The sequence below is a fragment of the Mobula hypostoma genome, chromosome 6, assembly GCF_963921235.1.
Source record: "Mobula hypostoma chromosome 6, sMobHyp1.1, whole genome shotgun sequence".
Classification (NCBI taxonomy): domain Eukaryota; kingdom Metazoa; phylum Chordata; class Chondrichthyes; order Myliobatiformes; family Myliobatidae; genus Mobula; species Mobula hypostoma.
This window is the reverse complement of record NC_086102.1, coordinates 4,262,432-4,276,850: the sequence shown is the minus strand read 5'-3', so window position 1 is coordinate 4,276,850 and position 14,419 is coordinate 4,262,432. Positions and strand designations below refer to the sequence as shown.

The window sequence follows — 14,419 nt, the reverse complement described above, 5'->3', positions numbered from 1 at the left end:
CAGTGAGGGTCAGTGTGTGTATGTGACCATCCCCCAGTGAGGGTCAGTGTATGTGACCATCCCCCAGTGAGGGTCAGTGTGTGTATGTGACCATCCCCCAGTGAGGGTCAGTGTGTATGTGACCATCCCCCAGTGAGGGTCAGTGTGTGTGACCATCCCCCAGTGAGGGTCAGTGTGTGTATGTGACCATCCCCCAGTGGTCAGTATGTATGTGACCATCCCCCAGTGAGGGTCAGTGTGTGTATGTGACCATCCCCCAGTGAGGGTCAGTGTGTGTATGTGACCATCCCCCAGTGAGGGTCAGTGTGTGTGACCATCCCCCAGTGAGAGTCAGTATGTGTGACCATCCCCCAGTGAGGGTCAGTGTGTGTATGTGACCATCCCCCAGTGAGGGTCAGTGTATGTGACCATCCCCCAGTGAGGGTCAGTGTGTGTATGTGACCATCCCCCAGTGAGGGTCAGTGTATGTATGTGACCATCCCCCAGTGAGGGTCAGTGTGTGTATGTGACCATCCCCCAGTGAGGGTCAGTATGTGTGACCATCCCCCAGTGAGGGTCAGTGTGTGTGACCATCGCCCAGTGAGGGTCAGTGTATGTGACCATCCCCCAGTGAGGGTCAGTGTGTGTATGTGACCATCCCCCAGTGAGGGTCAGTATGTGTGACCATCCCCCAGTGAGGGTCAGTGTGTGTATGTGACCATCCCCCAGTGAGGGTCAGTGTGTGTGACCATCCCCCAGTGAGGGTCAGTATGTGCGACCATTGCCCAGTGAGGGTCAGTGTGTGTGACCATCGCCCAGTGAGGGTCAGTGTGTGTATGTGACCATCCCCCAGTGAGGGTCAGTATGTGCGACCATTGCCCAGTGAGGGTCAGTGTGTGTGACCATCGCCCAGTGAGGGTCAGTGTGTGTATGTGACCATCCCCCAGTGAGGGTCAGTATGTGTGACCATCCCCCAGTGAGGGTCAGTGTGTGTGACCATTGCCCAGTGAGGGTCAGTGTGTGTATGTGACCATTGCCCAGTGAGGGTCAGTGTGTGTGACCATTGCCCAGTGAGGGTCAGTGTGTGTATGTGACCATCCCCCAGTGAGGGTCAGTATGTGCGACCATTGCCCAGTGAGGGTCAGTGTGTGTATGTGACCATTCCCCAGTGAGGGTCAGTGTGTGTATGTGACCAACCCCCAGTGAGGGTCAGTATGTGCGACCATTGCCCAGTGAGGGTCAGTGTGTGTGATCCATCCCCCAGTGAGGGTCAGTGTGTGTGTGTATGTGACCAGTTCTGCCTGGTGAGGGTCAGGGCCTTTGGCAGTTGCGAACAGGACTGTCTTGCATCATTGGAGTTGCTGGTGTTACTGCTGCGATTTGAATTGTTGCTCCTTGTTCAGGCCAGCGACTCGGGCACATACACACTCCGGCAGCTGTGTGCCTCCCTGGGCCGGGTCCAGTTCACCTTCCCACACATCTATCCCATCGTTCAGTACGAGGTTTACTCCCAGGAACCTCAGCTCAAGGTGGAACCTCTAACTGGTGAGTCCGTCCTCACGGGAGATCAGTGAGTTGGAGAATCAGCTCGGTCGAGGGGAAGTTCATGAGAGTGATCCCAGGACAGAAAGGGTTAACGTATGAGGAGCATTTGGTGGTTCTGGGTCTGTATTTGCTGGAGTTTAGAAGAATGAGGGGATCTCATTGAAACCTATCGAATACTTAGCAAGTAGCCCTGCAAGAAAATGAATTTCAACTTTGAATATGGTGGCATATTGAAAGGCCCAGATAGAGTGGATGTTCCCTATAGTGGGGAGTCCAGGACCAGAGCGCACAGATAGAGTGGATGTGGAGAGGATGTTCCCTATAGTGAGGGAGTCCAGGACCAGAGCGCACAGATAGAGTGGATGTGGAGAGGGTGTTTTCTATAGTGGGGAGTCTAGGACCAGAGGACACAGATGGAGTGGATGTGGAGAGGATGTTTCCTATAGTGGGGGAGTCTAGGACTAGAGGACACAGATAGAGTGGATGTGGAGAGGATGTTTCCTATAGTGGGGAGTCCAGGACCAGAGCGCACAGATAGAGTGGATGTGGAGAGGATGTTTCCTATGGTGGGGAGTCTAGGACCAGAGGGCACAGATAGAGTGGATGTGGAGAGGATGTTTCCTATAGTGGGGGAGTCCAGGACCAGAGGACACAGATAGAGTGGATGTGGAGAGGATGTTTCCTATGGTGGGGAGTCTAGGACCAGAGGACACAGATAGAGTGGATGTGGAGAGGGTGTTTTCTATAGTGTGTGAGTCTAGGACCAGAGGGCACAGATAGAGTGGATGTGGAAAGGATGTTTCCTATAGTGGGGAGTCTAGGACCAGAGGACACAGATAGAGTGGATGTGGAGAGGGTGTTTCCTATAGTGGGGAGTCTAGGACCAGAGGACACAGATAGAGTGGATGTGGAGAGGATGTTTCCTATAGTGGGGGAGTCTAGGACCAGAGGACACAGATAGAGTGGATGTGGAGAGGATGTTTCCTATAGTGGGGAGTATAGGACCAGAGGGCACAGATAAGAGTGGATGTGGAGAGGATGTTTCCTATACTGTAGTGGGGAGTCTAGGACCAGAGGACACAGTTAGAGTGGATGTGGAGAGGATGTTTCCTATAGTGGGGAGTCTCGGACCAGAGGACACAGATAGAGTGGATGTGGAGAGGATGTTTCCTATAGTGGGGAGTCTCGGACCAGAGGACACAGATAGAGTGGATGTGGAGAGGGTGTTTCCTATAGTGGGCAGTCTCGGACCAGAGGACACAGATAGAGTGGATGTGGAGAGGATGTTTCCTATAGTGGGGGAGTCTAGGACCAGAGGGCACAGCCACAGAATCGAGGGGTGTCCATTTCGAACAGCGATGAGGAGGAATTTCTTAAGCCAATGGATGGTGAATCTGTGGAATTCATTGCTACAGACATCTGTGAAGGCCAAGTCATTGGGTATATCTACAGCGGCCAATGGTTGGGGCATCAAAGGATGCTGGGAAAGGGCAGGAGAATGGGGTTGAGAGGTAAAATAAATCAGGTGTAATTGACTGGCAGGGAGCAGACTGGATGGACTGAATGGCCTAATTCAGCTCCTATTGACTAATGGTCTTCTGCCTCTTTTTCTAGAGAGTCTCCTGGCTGGCATCTCTCAGAGGGTGAGGTTTACGATACAGACGGGGCATTACGCGGTGAAGAGTGGAGACGCACTACAACTGAGCATTGCGGACACTCTGCCCATCCTGCATTCGGCAAGCAGCACTGCATCTGTGTCCACTGACAGTGGCGGTGAGTGGGGCAGGGTCCGCTCTGGCAGAGAGATCCAGACCAGCTCAGTTCAGTCCTGCCCATCCTGCCAGACAGAGTGTAAACCGATTGCCACAAGCTATTGGTATCTGATACAGGGATTAAAAAATATATTGTGTCCCAATGCTGAGACTGTGTGATGGGGCAGTGTAGAGGGAGCTTCACTCTGTATCTAACTGTCTCTGCCCTGGGAGTGTGTGATGGGACAGTGTAGAGGGAGCTTCACTCTGTATCTAACTGTCCCTGCCCTGGGAGTTTGTGATGGGACAGTGTAGAGGGAGCTTCACTCTGTATCTAACTGTCCCTGCCCTGGGAGTTTGTGATGGGACAGTGTAGAGGGAGCTTCACTCTGGGAGTGTGTGATGGGACAGTGTAGAGGGAGCTTCACTCTGTATCTAACTGTCCCTGCCCTGGGAGTGTGTGATGTGACAGTGTAGAGGGAGCTTCACTCTGTATCTAACTGTCCCTGCCCTGAGAGTGTGTGATGGGACAGTGTAGAGGGAGCTTCACTCTGTATCTAACTGTCCCTGTCTTGGGAGTGTGTGATGGGACAGTGCAGAGGGAGCTTCACTCTGTATCTAACTGTCCCTGTCCTGGGAGTGTGTGATGGGACAGTGTAGAGGGAGCTTCACTCTGTATCTAACTGTCCCTGCCCTGGGAGTTTGTGATGGGACAGTGTAGAGGGAGCTTCACTCTGTATCTAACTGTCCCTGCCCTGGGAGTTTGTGATGGGACAGTGTAGAGGGAGCTTCACTCTGGGAGTGTGTGATGGGACAGTGTAGAGGGAGCTTCACTCTGTATCTAACTGTCCCTGCCCTGGGAGTGTGTGATGTGACAGTGTAGAGGGAGCTTCACTCTGTATCTAACTGTCCCTGCCCTGAGAGTGTGTGATGGGACAGTGTAGAGGGAGCTTCACTCTGTATCTAACTGTCCCTGTCTTGGGAGTGTGTGATGGGACAGTGCAGAGGGAGCTTCACTCTGTATCTAACTGTCCCTGTCTTGGGAGTGTGTGATGGCACAGTGCAGAGGGAGCTTCACTCTGTATCTAACTGTCCCTGTCCTGGGAGTGAGTGATGGGACAGTGTAGAGGGAGATTCACTCTGTGTCTAACTCTCCCTGCCCTGGGAGTGTGTGATGGGACAGTGTAGAGGGAGCTTCACTCTTTATCTAACTGTCCCTGTCTTGGGAGTGTGTGATGGGACAGTGCAGAGGGAGCTTCACTCTGTATCTAACTGTCCCTGCCCTGGGAGTGTGTGATGGGACAGTGTAGAGGGAGCTTCACTCTGTGTCTAACTGTCCCTGCCCTGGGAGTGTGTGATGGGACAGTGTAGAGGGAGCTTCACTCTTTATCTAACTGTCCCTGCCCCAGGAGTGTGTGATGGGACAGTGTAGAGGGAGCTTCACTCTGGGAGTGTGTGATGGGACAGTGTAGAGGGAGCTTCACTCTTTATCTAACTGTCCCTGCCCCAGGAGTGTGTGATGGGACAGTGTAGAGGGAGCTTCACTCTGTATCTAACTGTCCCTGCCCTGGGAGTGTGTGATGGGACAGTGTAGAGGGAGCTTCACTCTGGGAGTGTGTGATGGGACAGTGTAGAGGGAGCTTCACTCTTTATCTAACTGTCCCTGCCCCAGGAGTGTGTGATGGGACAGTGTAGAGGGAGCTTCACTCTGGGAGTGTGTGATGGGACAGTGTAGAGGGAGCTTCACTCTGTATCTAACTGTCCCTGCCCTGGGAGTGCGTGATGGGACAGTGTAGACAGAGCTTCACCACAGACTGGGTGGGTAGAGCGCTCCACACCAGTCTTTGGAAGGTGTTCCAGCAAGGCTCTGCCAACATCCTTGCCAGATGGACCACAGTTGTTGGGAGGTGAACGTGGGTGGAGGATGCAGCAGAAGGCGAATGATGAGGGCTCCTTTGCTGATGCTGAAGCAGACAGTTGGGTAGCGTGTGGTCAGTGAACAGCTTCCTGTTGTATGCTAAAGTCCAGGCCTTTGTCACTTTGTTCTGTCAGCCTGCTGCGACTGCCTTGGGTCAGACAGATTGAGTGGGGAAGGAACTGTTTACCTGGATTAAGGTCGATAGCTGTTGTACTTGCCTCCCTGTAGAAGAGACTCCCGCACCCTGGATGGTGTAATCAGAAGTCAACTACTGTGTGCACACCAACCTCATAAGACAAGGGTCACTCTTCTACACTGGAATATGTTCTACTTGCAGTGCTGCCCTGCCCCTGCCCAGGGAGATAAAGATCAGTGTATAGGGTGACGAGAGGCATTGATCGTGTGGATAGTTAGAGGCTTTTTCCCAGGGCGGAAATGACTAACATGAGAAGGCACAGTTTTAAGGTGCTTGGAAGTAGGTACAGAGGAGATGTCAGGGGTAAGTTTTTTACGCAGAGAGTGGTGAGTGCGTGGAATGGGCTGCCAGCAATGGTGGTGGAAGCAGATACGACAGGGTCTTTTAAGAGACTCCTGGACAGGTACATGGAGCTTAGAAAAATAGAGGGCTATGGATAACCCTAGGTAATTTCTAAAGTAAGTACATGTTCAGCACAGCATTGTGGGCCGAAGGGCCTATATTGTGCTTTAGGTTTTCTTTTTCTGAGTTTCAAAATGAGCTTTATATGTCACAGTGCTGTCCCAGCCCTAGGAGATAAAGATCAAAATGAGCTTTATATAATCAGCATTTGTGTCTACCACCATCACAGTCTGAGGGTGAACTGGGGGCAGCAAGCAGGTGTCACCAACGTAACATGTCCACAACTCACTAACCCTAACTTGTACGTAGGTTTTGGGAGGAAACCAGAGGAATCTCACACAGTCACAGGGAGAATGTACACACTCCTTACAGACAGAGGCTGGAATTGAACCCTGATTTTACAGCTGGTGCTATAACACCATGCACTAACCACAGGAGCTGTATTTTGTACTTAACTGCAAGCTCTTCTCTTTACAAGATGTACTTACAACACTTTTTTTGAAACAGACAAGCTCTCTGAGACTCCGTTGTCCATCCAGTCGTCTGGGAAGATCAGCAGCATTCCTCTGCCCTTGGCTCCTGCCTATCACATCATTGAGTTTGACCTCCATGTTATCTGCCACATGCCTCCCACACTGCCTACGCCCCCGGACGCAGAGAGACCCAGCGCTGACTTGAAGGCCACCCACAAAGGCCCCGAGAAAAGCAAGCCGGAAGCCCCTTGCATGACCTCCATTGACCAGAAGGTGTGGTGAGACGGTGTGGTGGTGGGGGCTGGAGACTAGTACAAGATGCATGTGTGTGGTGTTGCTGATAGAGTCACATGACATAGAAACAGTACTCTTGGCCCAACTAGTCCGTGACGACCAAAAGCCGCATCCATCATTAAGGTCCCCAATGACCCACCATGGGCACCAGCCTCCCCAGCATCAAAGACATCTTCAAAAGGCGATGCCTCAGAAATGTGACATCCGTCATTAAGGATCCTCACCACCCAGGGCGTGCCCTCTTTTCATTACCACCATCCAGCAGGAGGTACAGGAGCCTGAAGGCACAAACTCAACACTTCAGGAAGAGCTTTTGTCCCTCTACCATCAGATTTCTGAATGGACAATGAACCCATGAACATTACCTCACTATTTCTTCTCCTTTTGCTCTACTTTTTAAATTTATATATATCTTGTAATTTGTGTTTTTATCATTATGAATTGCACTGTACTGCTGTTGCATAACAATAATTTCAGGCCAGTGATATTAAATCTGATTCTAAAGATTCCGATCTCTGCTGCTCCCATTTGCCTTCCAGTTTGGCCCATGCCTCTCTCAACCAGGGGTTCTCAACCTGGTGTCCACGGGTCTCTTGCTTAATGGTTTTGGTCCATGGCAAAAAAAAAGTTGTGAATTCCTTCTCTAAACCTTTCCTATCTATGTATCTGTCTAAAAGTCTTTTAATGGACACACAAGAGACTGCAGGTGCTGGAAATTTGGAGCAACATGCACAAAATCCTCGGTTACAATAAGAAGTATTCCTGAAAAGTTGAGTGTGTGTCTTCAGGCTCCTGTAGCTCCTCCCTGATGGCAGAAATGAGAAGAGGGCACGTCCTGGGTGATGGAGATCGGTAATGATGGATGCTGACTTTTTGAGGCATCACCTTTTGAAGATGACCTTGATATTGGTGAAGCTAGAGCCCGTGATGGAGCTGGCTGAATTTACAACTTTCTGCAGCTTTTACCAGTCCTGTGCAGTGACCCCTCCGTTCCAGACGGTGATGCAACCAGTTAGAATGCTCTCCATGGTACGTCTGTAGAAATTTGTGAGTGTCTTTGGTGTGTCACATACCCCGTGACAGGAATAAAGAACCAGCAGAGATGGAAAACACTTTAGAGTCCAGTATTGCTATTAACTAATGATATTTATTAGTAACTACACAATACAGTAATATAAATGTAGATAAATCAAACAGGTTAGCAATGATTATATATAGATATATATATGTAAGTATATCAGTAATTGTGGAAATATATGAAAGTCAAGCTTCTTTAAGTCTAGTGGTAAAAAGATACAGTCTTACGATGAGTAAAGTTCAGTTCAGTTCATGGTATTGAGTTGAGTAGTGATGGGGAGAGAGAGAGGGAGAGATTTGAGTCTTCAGGTGAGCTGATCCCCTCGATCTTCTCGTTGTCCTCCAAAATCCTTTAAACATCACCGACTGTGACCAGAACAAAGGGGACCAGTTTTCTGTGGTGGAGCTATCAACCAAGTCAAAGGTTGGACACATGGACACTCCCCACAGATCAATCCGTTTTCTCACTATAAGAGCCAACTGATCGATCTGCCTGATCAATCCTCTAAAAACCCACTTTTTCTGCGGGCACAACAAAGCTCATTCAGTGTCCAAAACATGTGTCTGAGGTCTATCATCTGACCTTCTATTTTATCCTCCCGTGCTGAGCACCAGCTGTCATTCAAATAACTCCTCCTTCTCTTCTCTGTGTAAGAAAATCGCAAGCAGGCAAATGTCCTTGGGAAGTATCAACATGCTGCCAGAAAATCGTAGCATCGAGTGTCCATCAAATAACGCCGCCTTCGGTCACCATAGCAACTTATAAACTGCTCAGTGCCATCTCTCTCTCCAACTCAACAGAAATCCAAAAATTAGCCAGTTCTTTCTCGTGCCTTAAAGTGACAGTCCAACAGTTAGTCTTCGTCTCTCTCTCTCTCTCTCTCTCTCTCTCTCTCTCGCTCTCTCTCTCCCCCTCTCCCCCTCTTCAAAAGCACAGTTCATCAGGGTAATTCAGGACCCTGTCACAGGTGACTTACAAAATCTCCTCAAACTCCTAATGAAAAATTACTTTGTTACTATAAGAAGTATGAAAAATCTATACAGGGCAAAGAGAGATAAAAATCGTGAGGCAGTGCCCGTGGGTTCATTGTCCATCGCAAACTCTGATGGTGGAGGGGAAGAAGCTGTTCTTGAAACGTTGAGCGTATGGCTTCAGGCTCCTGTACCTCCTCCCTGATGGTAGTAATGTGAAGAGGGCACGTCCTGGGTGATGGGGGTCCTAAATGATGGATGCTGCCTTTTTAAGGCATCATCTTTTGAAGATGTCTTGGATGCAGGTGACGCTGGTGCCCATGATGGAGCTGGCTGAGTTTACAACTTTGTGCAACATGTTCTGATCCTCTGCAGTGGCCCCTCCGTACTAGACAGTGATGCAACCAGTTAGAATGCTCGGCACAGTACTCCTGCAGAAATTTGCAAGTATGTTTGGTGACATACCAATTCTTCTCAAACTCCTAAAGAAATAAAGCTGCTGCGGTGCCTTGTTTGAAATTTGCTGAAATCTTTGTTGGTTAATTTAAATAAATTAAACCGGTCCCTGTGCATCCTTTATAATGATCCTATTTATATTACCTCCCAGACCGGAATATGATGCCTTTCTTTAAATACCAGTGTGGCTTGAATAATCTGGTTGCCGTTGGAGACGATAAACTGTGACTTTTGTAAAGACGGGGAGTTTGGTGAAATGTTGGACCATCAATGTACAGATTTCACTGTGAGGTTTAATGAGGGGAACAACTGAATGCCAAACTGCTTCTCCCCAGAGGTGATTAACTTCACCAACAACTGCTCCATCAGGAGATATTCTGACAACACAGTTTGCTTTGCTAATATTACACTTTAAATGGCCTTCCAACATTCAACAGTCAACACTGTTTAATGTCATTTCCTGTGCACAAATGTAAATGAGAACAAAGTAATTGTTACTCTGGATCTGATGCAGATCAAAAAACACAATCAGATAAAGAACACACTAATAATAGAAACAGAATAACTATAAGTACAGAAAATAGCTTATGTACATCGATTGATTGTATGTCCGCAAGGTGACACAGGAATGTCTGTACATAAGATGGCTGACAGCAACACAAGAACATAAGAAATAGGAGCAGGAGTCGGCCATCTGGCCTGTTGAGCCTGCCCCGCCATTCAATAAGATCATGGCTGATCTGGCCATGGACTCATCTCCACCTACCTGCCTTTTCTTCATTACTCTTAATTCCCAGCTATGCAAAAATCTATCCAACCTTGACTTCAGTATATTTACTGAGGTAGCCTCCACTGCTTCATTGGGCAGAGAATTCCACAGGTTCACCACTCTTTGGGAAAAGCAGTTCCTCCTCATTTCTGTCCTAAATTTACTCTCCCGAATCTTGAGGCTGTGTCCCCTAGTTTAAGTCTCACCTACCAGTGGAAACAACTTTCCTGTATCTCTTATCTATCCCTTTCATAATTTTATATCTTTCTAGAAGATCTCTTCTCATCCTTCTGAATTCCAGTGAGTACAGTCCCAGGTGACTCAATCTCTCCTCACAGTCTAATCCCCTCATCTCTGGAATCAACCTGGTGAACCTCCTCTGCACCACCTCCAAAGCCAGTATATCCCTCCTCAAGTAAGGAGACCAGAACTGCACTCAGTGCTCCAGGTGTGGCCTCACCAGTATCCTGTACAGTTGCAGCATAACCTCCCTGCTCTTAAATTCAATCCCTCTGACAATGAAGGCCAGCATTCAATTTGCTTTCTTGATAGCCTGCTGTACCTGCAAACCAACCTTTTCTGATTCATGCACAATCATGCCCAAGTCCCTCTGGACAGCAGCATGCTGCAATTTTCTGCCATTTAAATAATCATCTCACCTTCCATTTTGCCTTCCAAAGTAGATGACCTCACATTTACCAACATTGTACTCCATCTGCCAGACCCTTGCCCACTCACTTAATCTATCTATATCTCTCTGCCGACTCTCTGTATCTTCTGCACAATTTGCTTTTCCACTCAGTTTACTGTCATCAGCAAATTTAGATACACTACACTCAGTCCCCTCTTCCAGATTGTTAATGTATATTGTGAAGAGTTGCTGGCCCAGCACCGACCCGTGTGGCACACTGCTCACCACTGATTACTCTGATACCAGAGTAACACCCATGTATCCCAATTCTCTGCTTTCTATTGGTTAACCAATCCTCTATCCGTGCTAATACATCACCCCAGCTCTATGCATCCTTATCTTATGGATAAGTCTCTTATGCAAAACCTTATCGAACGCCTTCTGGAAATCCAAGTAAATAACGTCCATTATTATATTCATTATATCCTCAAAGAACTCCTGTAAACTTGTCAAACAGGACCTGCCTTTGCTGAATCCATGCTGCGTCTGTCTGATGGATCCATTCCTTTCCAGATGCCTCGCTATTTCTTCTTTAATGATAGCTTCGAGCACTTTCCCAACTACAGACGTTAAACTGACTGGCCTGTAGTTACCTGCCTTTTGCCTACATCCTTTTTGGAACAGTAGCGTGACATTCACTGTCTTCCAATCCACCGAGACCTGCCCAGAGTCCAGAGAATTTTGGTGAATTCTAAATGATAAAGTAGTGGTGGTGGTGGGGGGGGGTGTCGATCAGCCTCACTGTCTGGGGAAAGAAATTGTTTTTGAGCCCTGTTAGTCCGGGTGTCCATGCTACGTCAGAATCAGGTTTAAAATCAGCGGCATGCGTCATGAAATGTGTTTTTTGCAGCAGCAGTGCATTGCAATACATAGTAACAAACTATAAGTTGCAATTAGAAGTATATATAGAATAAATTAAGTAAGAAGTGGAAAAAGAGAGGGAAATAAAAATAGTAAGGTGGTGATTATGTGTTCAGTGTCCATTCAGAAATCAGATAGCAGAGGGGAAGAAGCTGTTCCTGAATCATTGAGTGTGTCTCTTCAGGCTCCTGTACCTCCTCCCTGATGTTAGCAACAAGAAGAGGGCACGTCCTGAGTAACGAGGGTCCTTAATGATGGATGTTGCCTTTTGGAGGCATTGCCTTTGGAAGAAGTTCCCAATGCTGGGAGGATAGTGCCCTGTGAGCTGGCTGAGTTGACAATTTTCTGCAGCTTTTTCCAACCCTGTGCAGTACCCCCTCCCCCTCCCCCCTCACCCCACCCCGGGTGGTGATGCAACCAGTTAGAATGCTCTCCATGGCACTTCTAGAAATTTGTGAGAGTCTGGTGACGTTCAAAATCCTGATGAAAAAATACCGCAAGATACAATAGGAAATATAAAAAATAAACGGGTCTGATGCAATAGTGAGACAGTGTTGATGGACCGTACAGAAATCTGATGGTGGAGGGGCAGAAACTGTCCCTAAAACATTGAGTGTATGTCTTCGGGCTCCTGTACCACCTCCTTGATGGTAGTAATGAGACAAGAGAATAGGCCGGGTCGAGAGGGTCCTTATTTTTTTTAGACGAATGAAGGATCTCATTGAAACCTATCAAACATTGAAAGGCCTCGACAGAGTGAATGTGAAGAGGATGTTTCCTTAAGTGGGGGTGTCTAAGACCAGAGGGCACAGCTTCGGAATAGAAGGACATCCCTTTAGAACAGAGATGAGGAAGAGTTTCCTTAGCCAGAGTGTGATGAATCTGTGGAATTCATTGCAACAGATGGCTGTGGAGGCCAAATAATTTAAAGCAGAGGTTGATAGTGTCTTGATGAGTAAGGACGACAAGGGTTACAGGGAGAAGGCAGGAGAATGGGGTAGAGAGTGATAATAAGTCAGCCATGGTGGAATGGCAGAGCAGACATAATGGGCCGAATGTTCCTACGTATTTTGGTCTTCTGGTAATCATGTATTGGACGTACCCTTGATCAGAGGTATCACTACCTTATTCCCTTACCTCAGCCCATTGTCCATGAGAGAGAGAGAGATGATATTACTCCACACTGGGACTCTGAGTGCAGTCAGCAGGCACTGAGAGAGGTGGGTGCCTCATCTTCCTTCACTGGGCCTACTTGGAGGCAGTGGGCAGTGAGCACATGGATAACTGCTTTTGTTCTTTGTGTGTTTTGATTCCAGATTTCAATAGACTGCCCCTGGTCCATTTACTCGACGCTGATCGCTCTGACCTTCAACATACCTTTCAGTGCTAGCCACTCGCTTCTGTCGACGGGACGAAGGTAACATGGCTTCTCTGTGACATCTCTCTCTCTTCTGTCTGCTTCTCATTGGAATATTGGGACTCAGCATTCCACATTGGGTGTTTGTCTTTTTCAAAGGTTTAAAGGCTCTTTTTATTGTCAAAGTATGCATGTACAATACAACTCTGATATTTGTCTTCTCCTGTTATCCATGAAATACAGAAAGACCATGGGAGTTGTTGAAAGAAAAAGCTTCAACTTCTCCCCCCCCACAGCACAAAGAAACAAAACCCACAGATCCCAGAAGCCCCCATGCCCCGCTCACAGAGGGAAAAAAAAGGGACAATAACATCAAACCCTCAACCTCCTCACTCACAGAAAAAAACAGGGACAATAACAGCAAAGCCCACGACCCGGGTTTTCACTGGTTCTATTGTTTCTTTGTATTTACTGTGAATGCCTGAAAGAAAATGAATCTCAGGGTTGTATATGGTGACATATCAGTACTTTGATAATAATTTTCTTGGACTGGTTGGCAAAGTTTCAAGTGGATGCCGTTACCATTAGACCCTGTGGGTGCTGTATCTGGGTGATGATTGATTCACCCACGCCTCTACAATTCTACTGAGCCTCCCCAGTACTGCTGTCAGCGAGCTGTAGTACTGGGCTGAGCACCGACTGTATCTGTCCTCATAACAGCGTGAGAGTTGCGGGCAGCTCATTAGTGTAGCAGTTAGCGCAGTGCTTTAGCGCAAGCAAGTCTGGTTCAATTCCCACTGCTGTTTGTAAGGAGATTGTATGTACTCCCCATGAACTGAGTGGCTTTCCTCTAGATGCTACGGTTTCCTCCCACATTCCCCATTCCCCAGATGTACACATTAGGGTCAGTGAGTGTGACCGTGCTATGTGGGTGCTGGAAGCACGGTGAAACATGCGGCTGCCCCTGGTGTATCTTCGGACTGCGGTGATCTTTGACGTACAGTGCGCGTTTCACTCTTTGTTTCACAGTGCATGTAACAGATAAAGCTCATCTTTATCTTGATTGGCTGAGTGTTGCAGAACAGGGACCACATTGTCCCTGCTGGCTTTCATGTCGATGATGGATTGCTGTTCCTGTTGTCTCCCTTGTAGGTGCTGTTCTGTGCACTGAACTATTTTCTCTTAAACTCTCCCTCCCCCTCCCCTCTTCTCCTGTCCTCCTCCTCTTCCACTTTCCTCCCTCCCATCCCTCCTTTCCCTCCCTCCTGTCCCTCCCCTGCCTCCCTCTCCCCTTCCCCCTCGTCCCCCTCACAGGAAGTATCTACAGGTGTGTGTTCACAACCTGTCTGAGGTGGGTTTCCAGTTGTTTGATCCTCAGTTGGTGGACCTGGCCAACAGTTCACACCTGGACTTTGTATCCCTCAACTCCTCCAAGCAGCAGGTAAGGAGGGAGGGAGGGAGGGAGAGTGTGCGCCCGCGCCTGTGCCCATCACTGACTAGCTTTGATCACATCGGCTCCCACGTCCTATGGGGTGGGCATCTGCCACGCTCTGCTCCAAGATCACCCATTCCCTGCTGGTCTCCTTCTCGGTTAGCGGACAGTGCCAACCTCTCCCACTCCCCAGGAGTGATGATATCAAGTTCAAATATAATTGTCAAGCTCATGTTTAAATGTCGT

At 48.3% G+C, this 14,419-nt stretch overlaps 1 protein-coding gene across 1 annotated transcript in view; it reads left to right on the top strand.

Annotated features, from left to right (window-relative positions):
* The window catches only part of trappc10 (trafficking protein particle complex subunit 10), a 130,457-nt gene that overhangs the window by 103,129 nt on the left and 12,909 nt on the right, over window positions 1–14,419 (top strand). Inside the window, 5 exon segments of the mRNA XM_063050211.1 lie at window positions 1,383–1,524; window positions 3,139–3,297; window positions 6,299–6,537; window positions 12,701–12,801; window positions 14,056–14,182. Coding sequence (XP_062906281.1) covers window positions 1,383–1,524; window positions 3,139–3,297; window positions 6,299–6,537; window positions 12,701–12,801; window positions 14,056–14,182 — 768 coding nt within the window.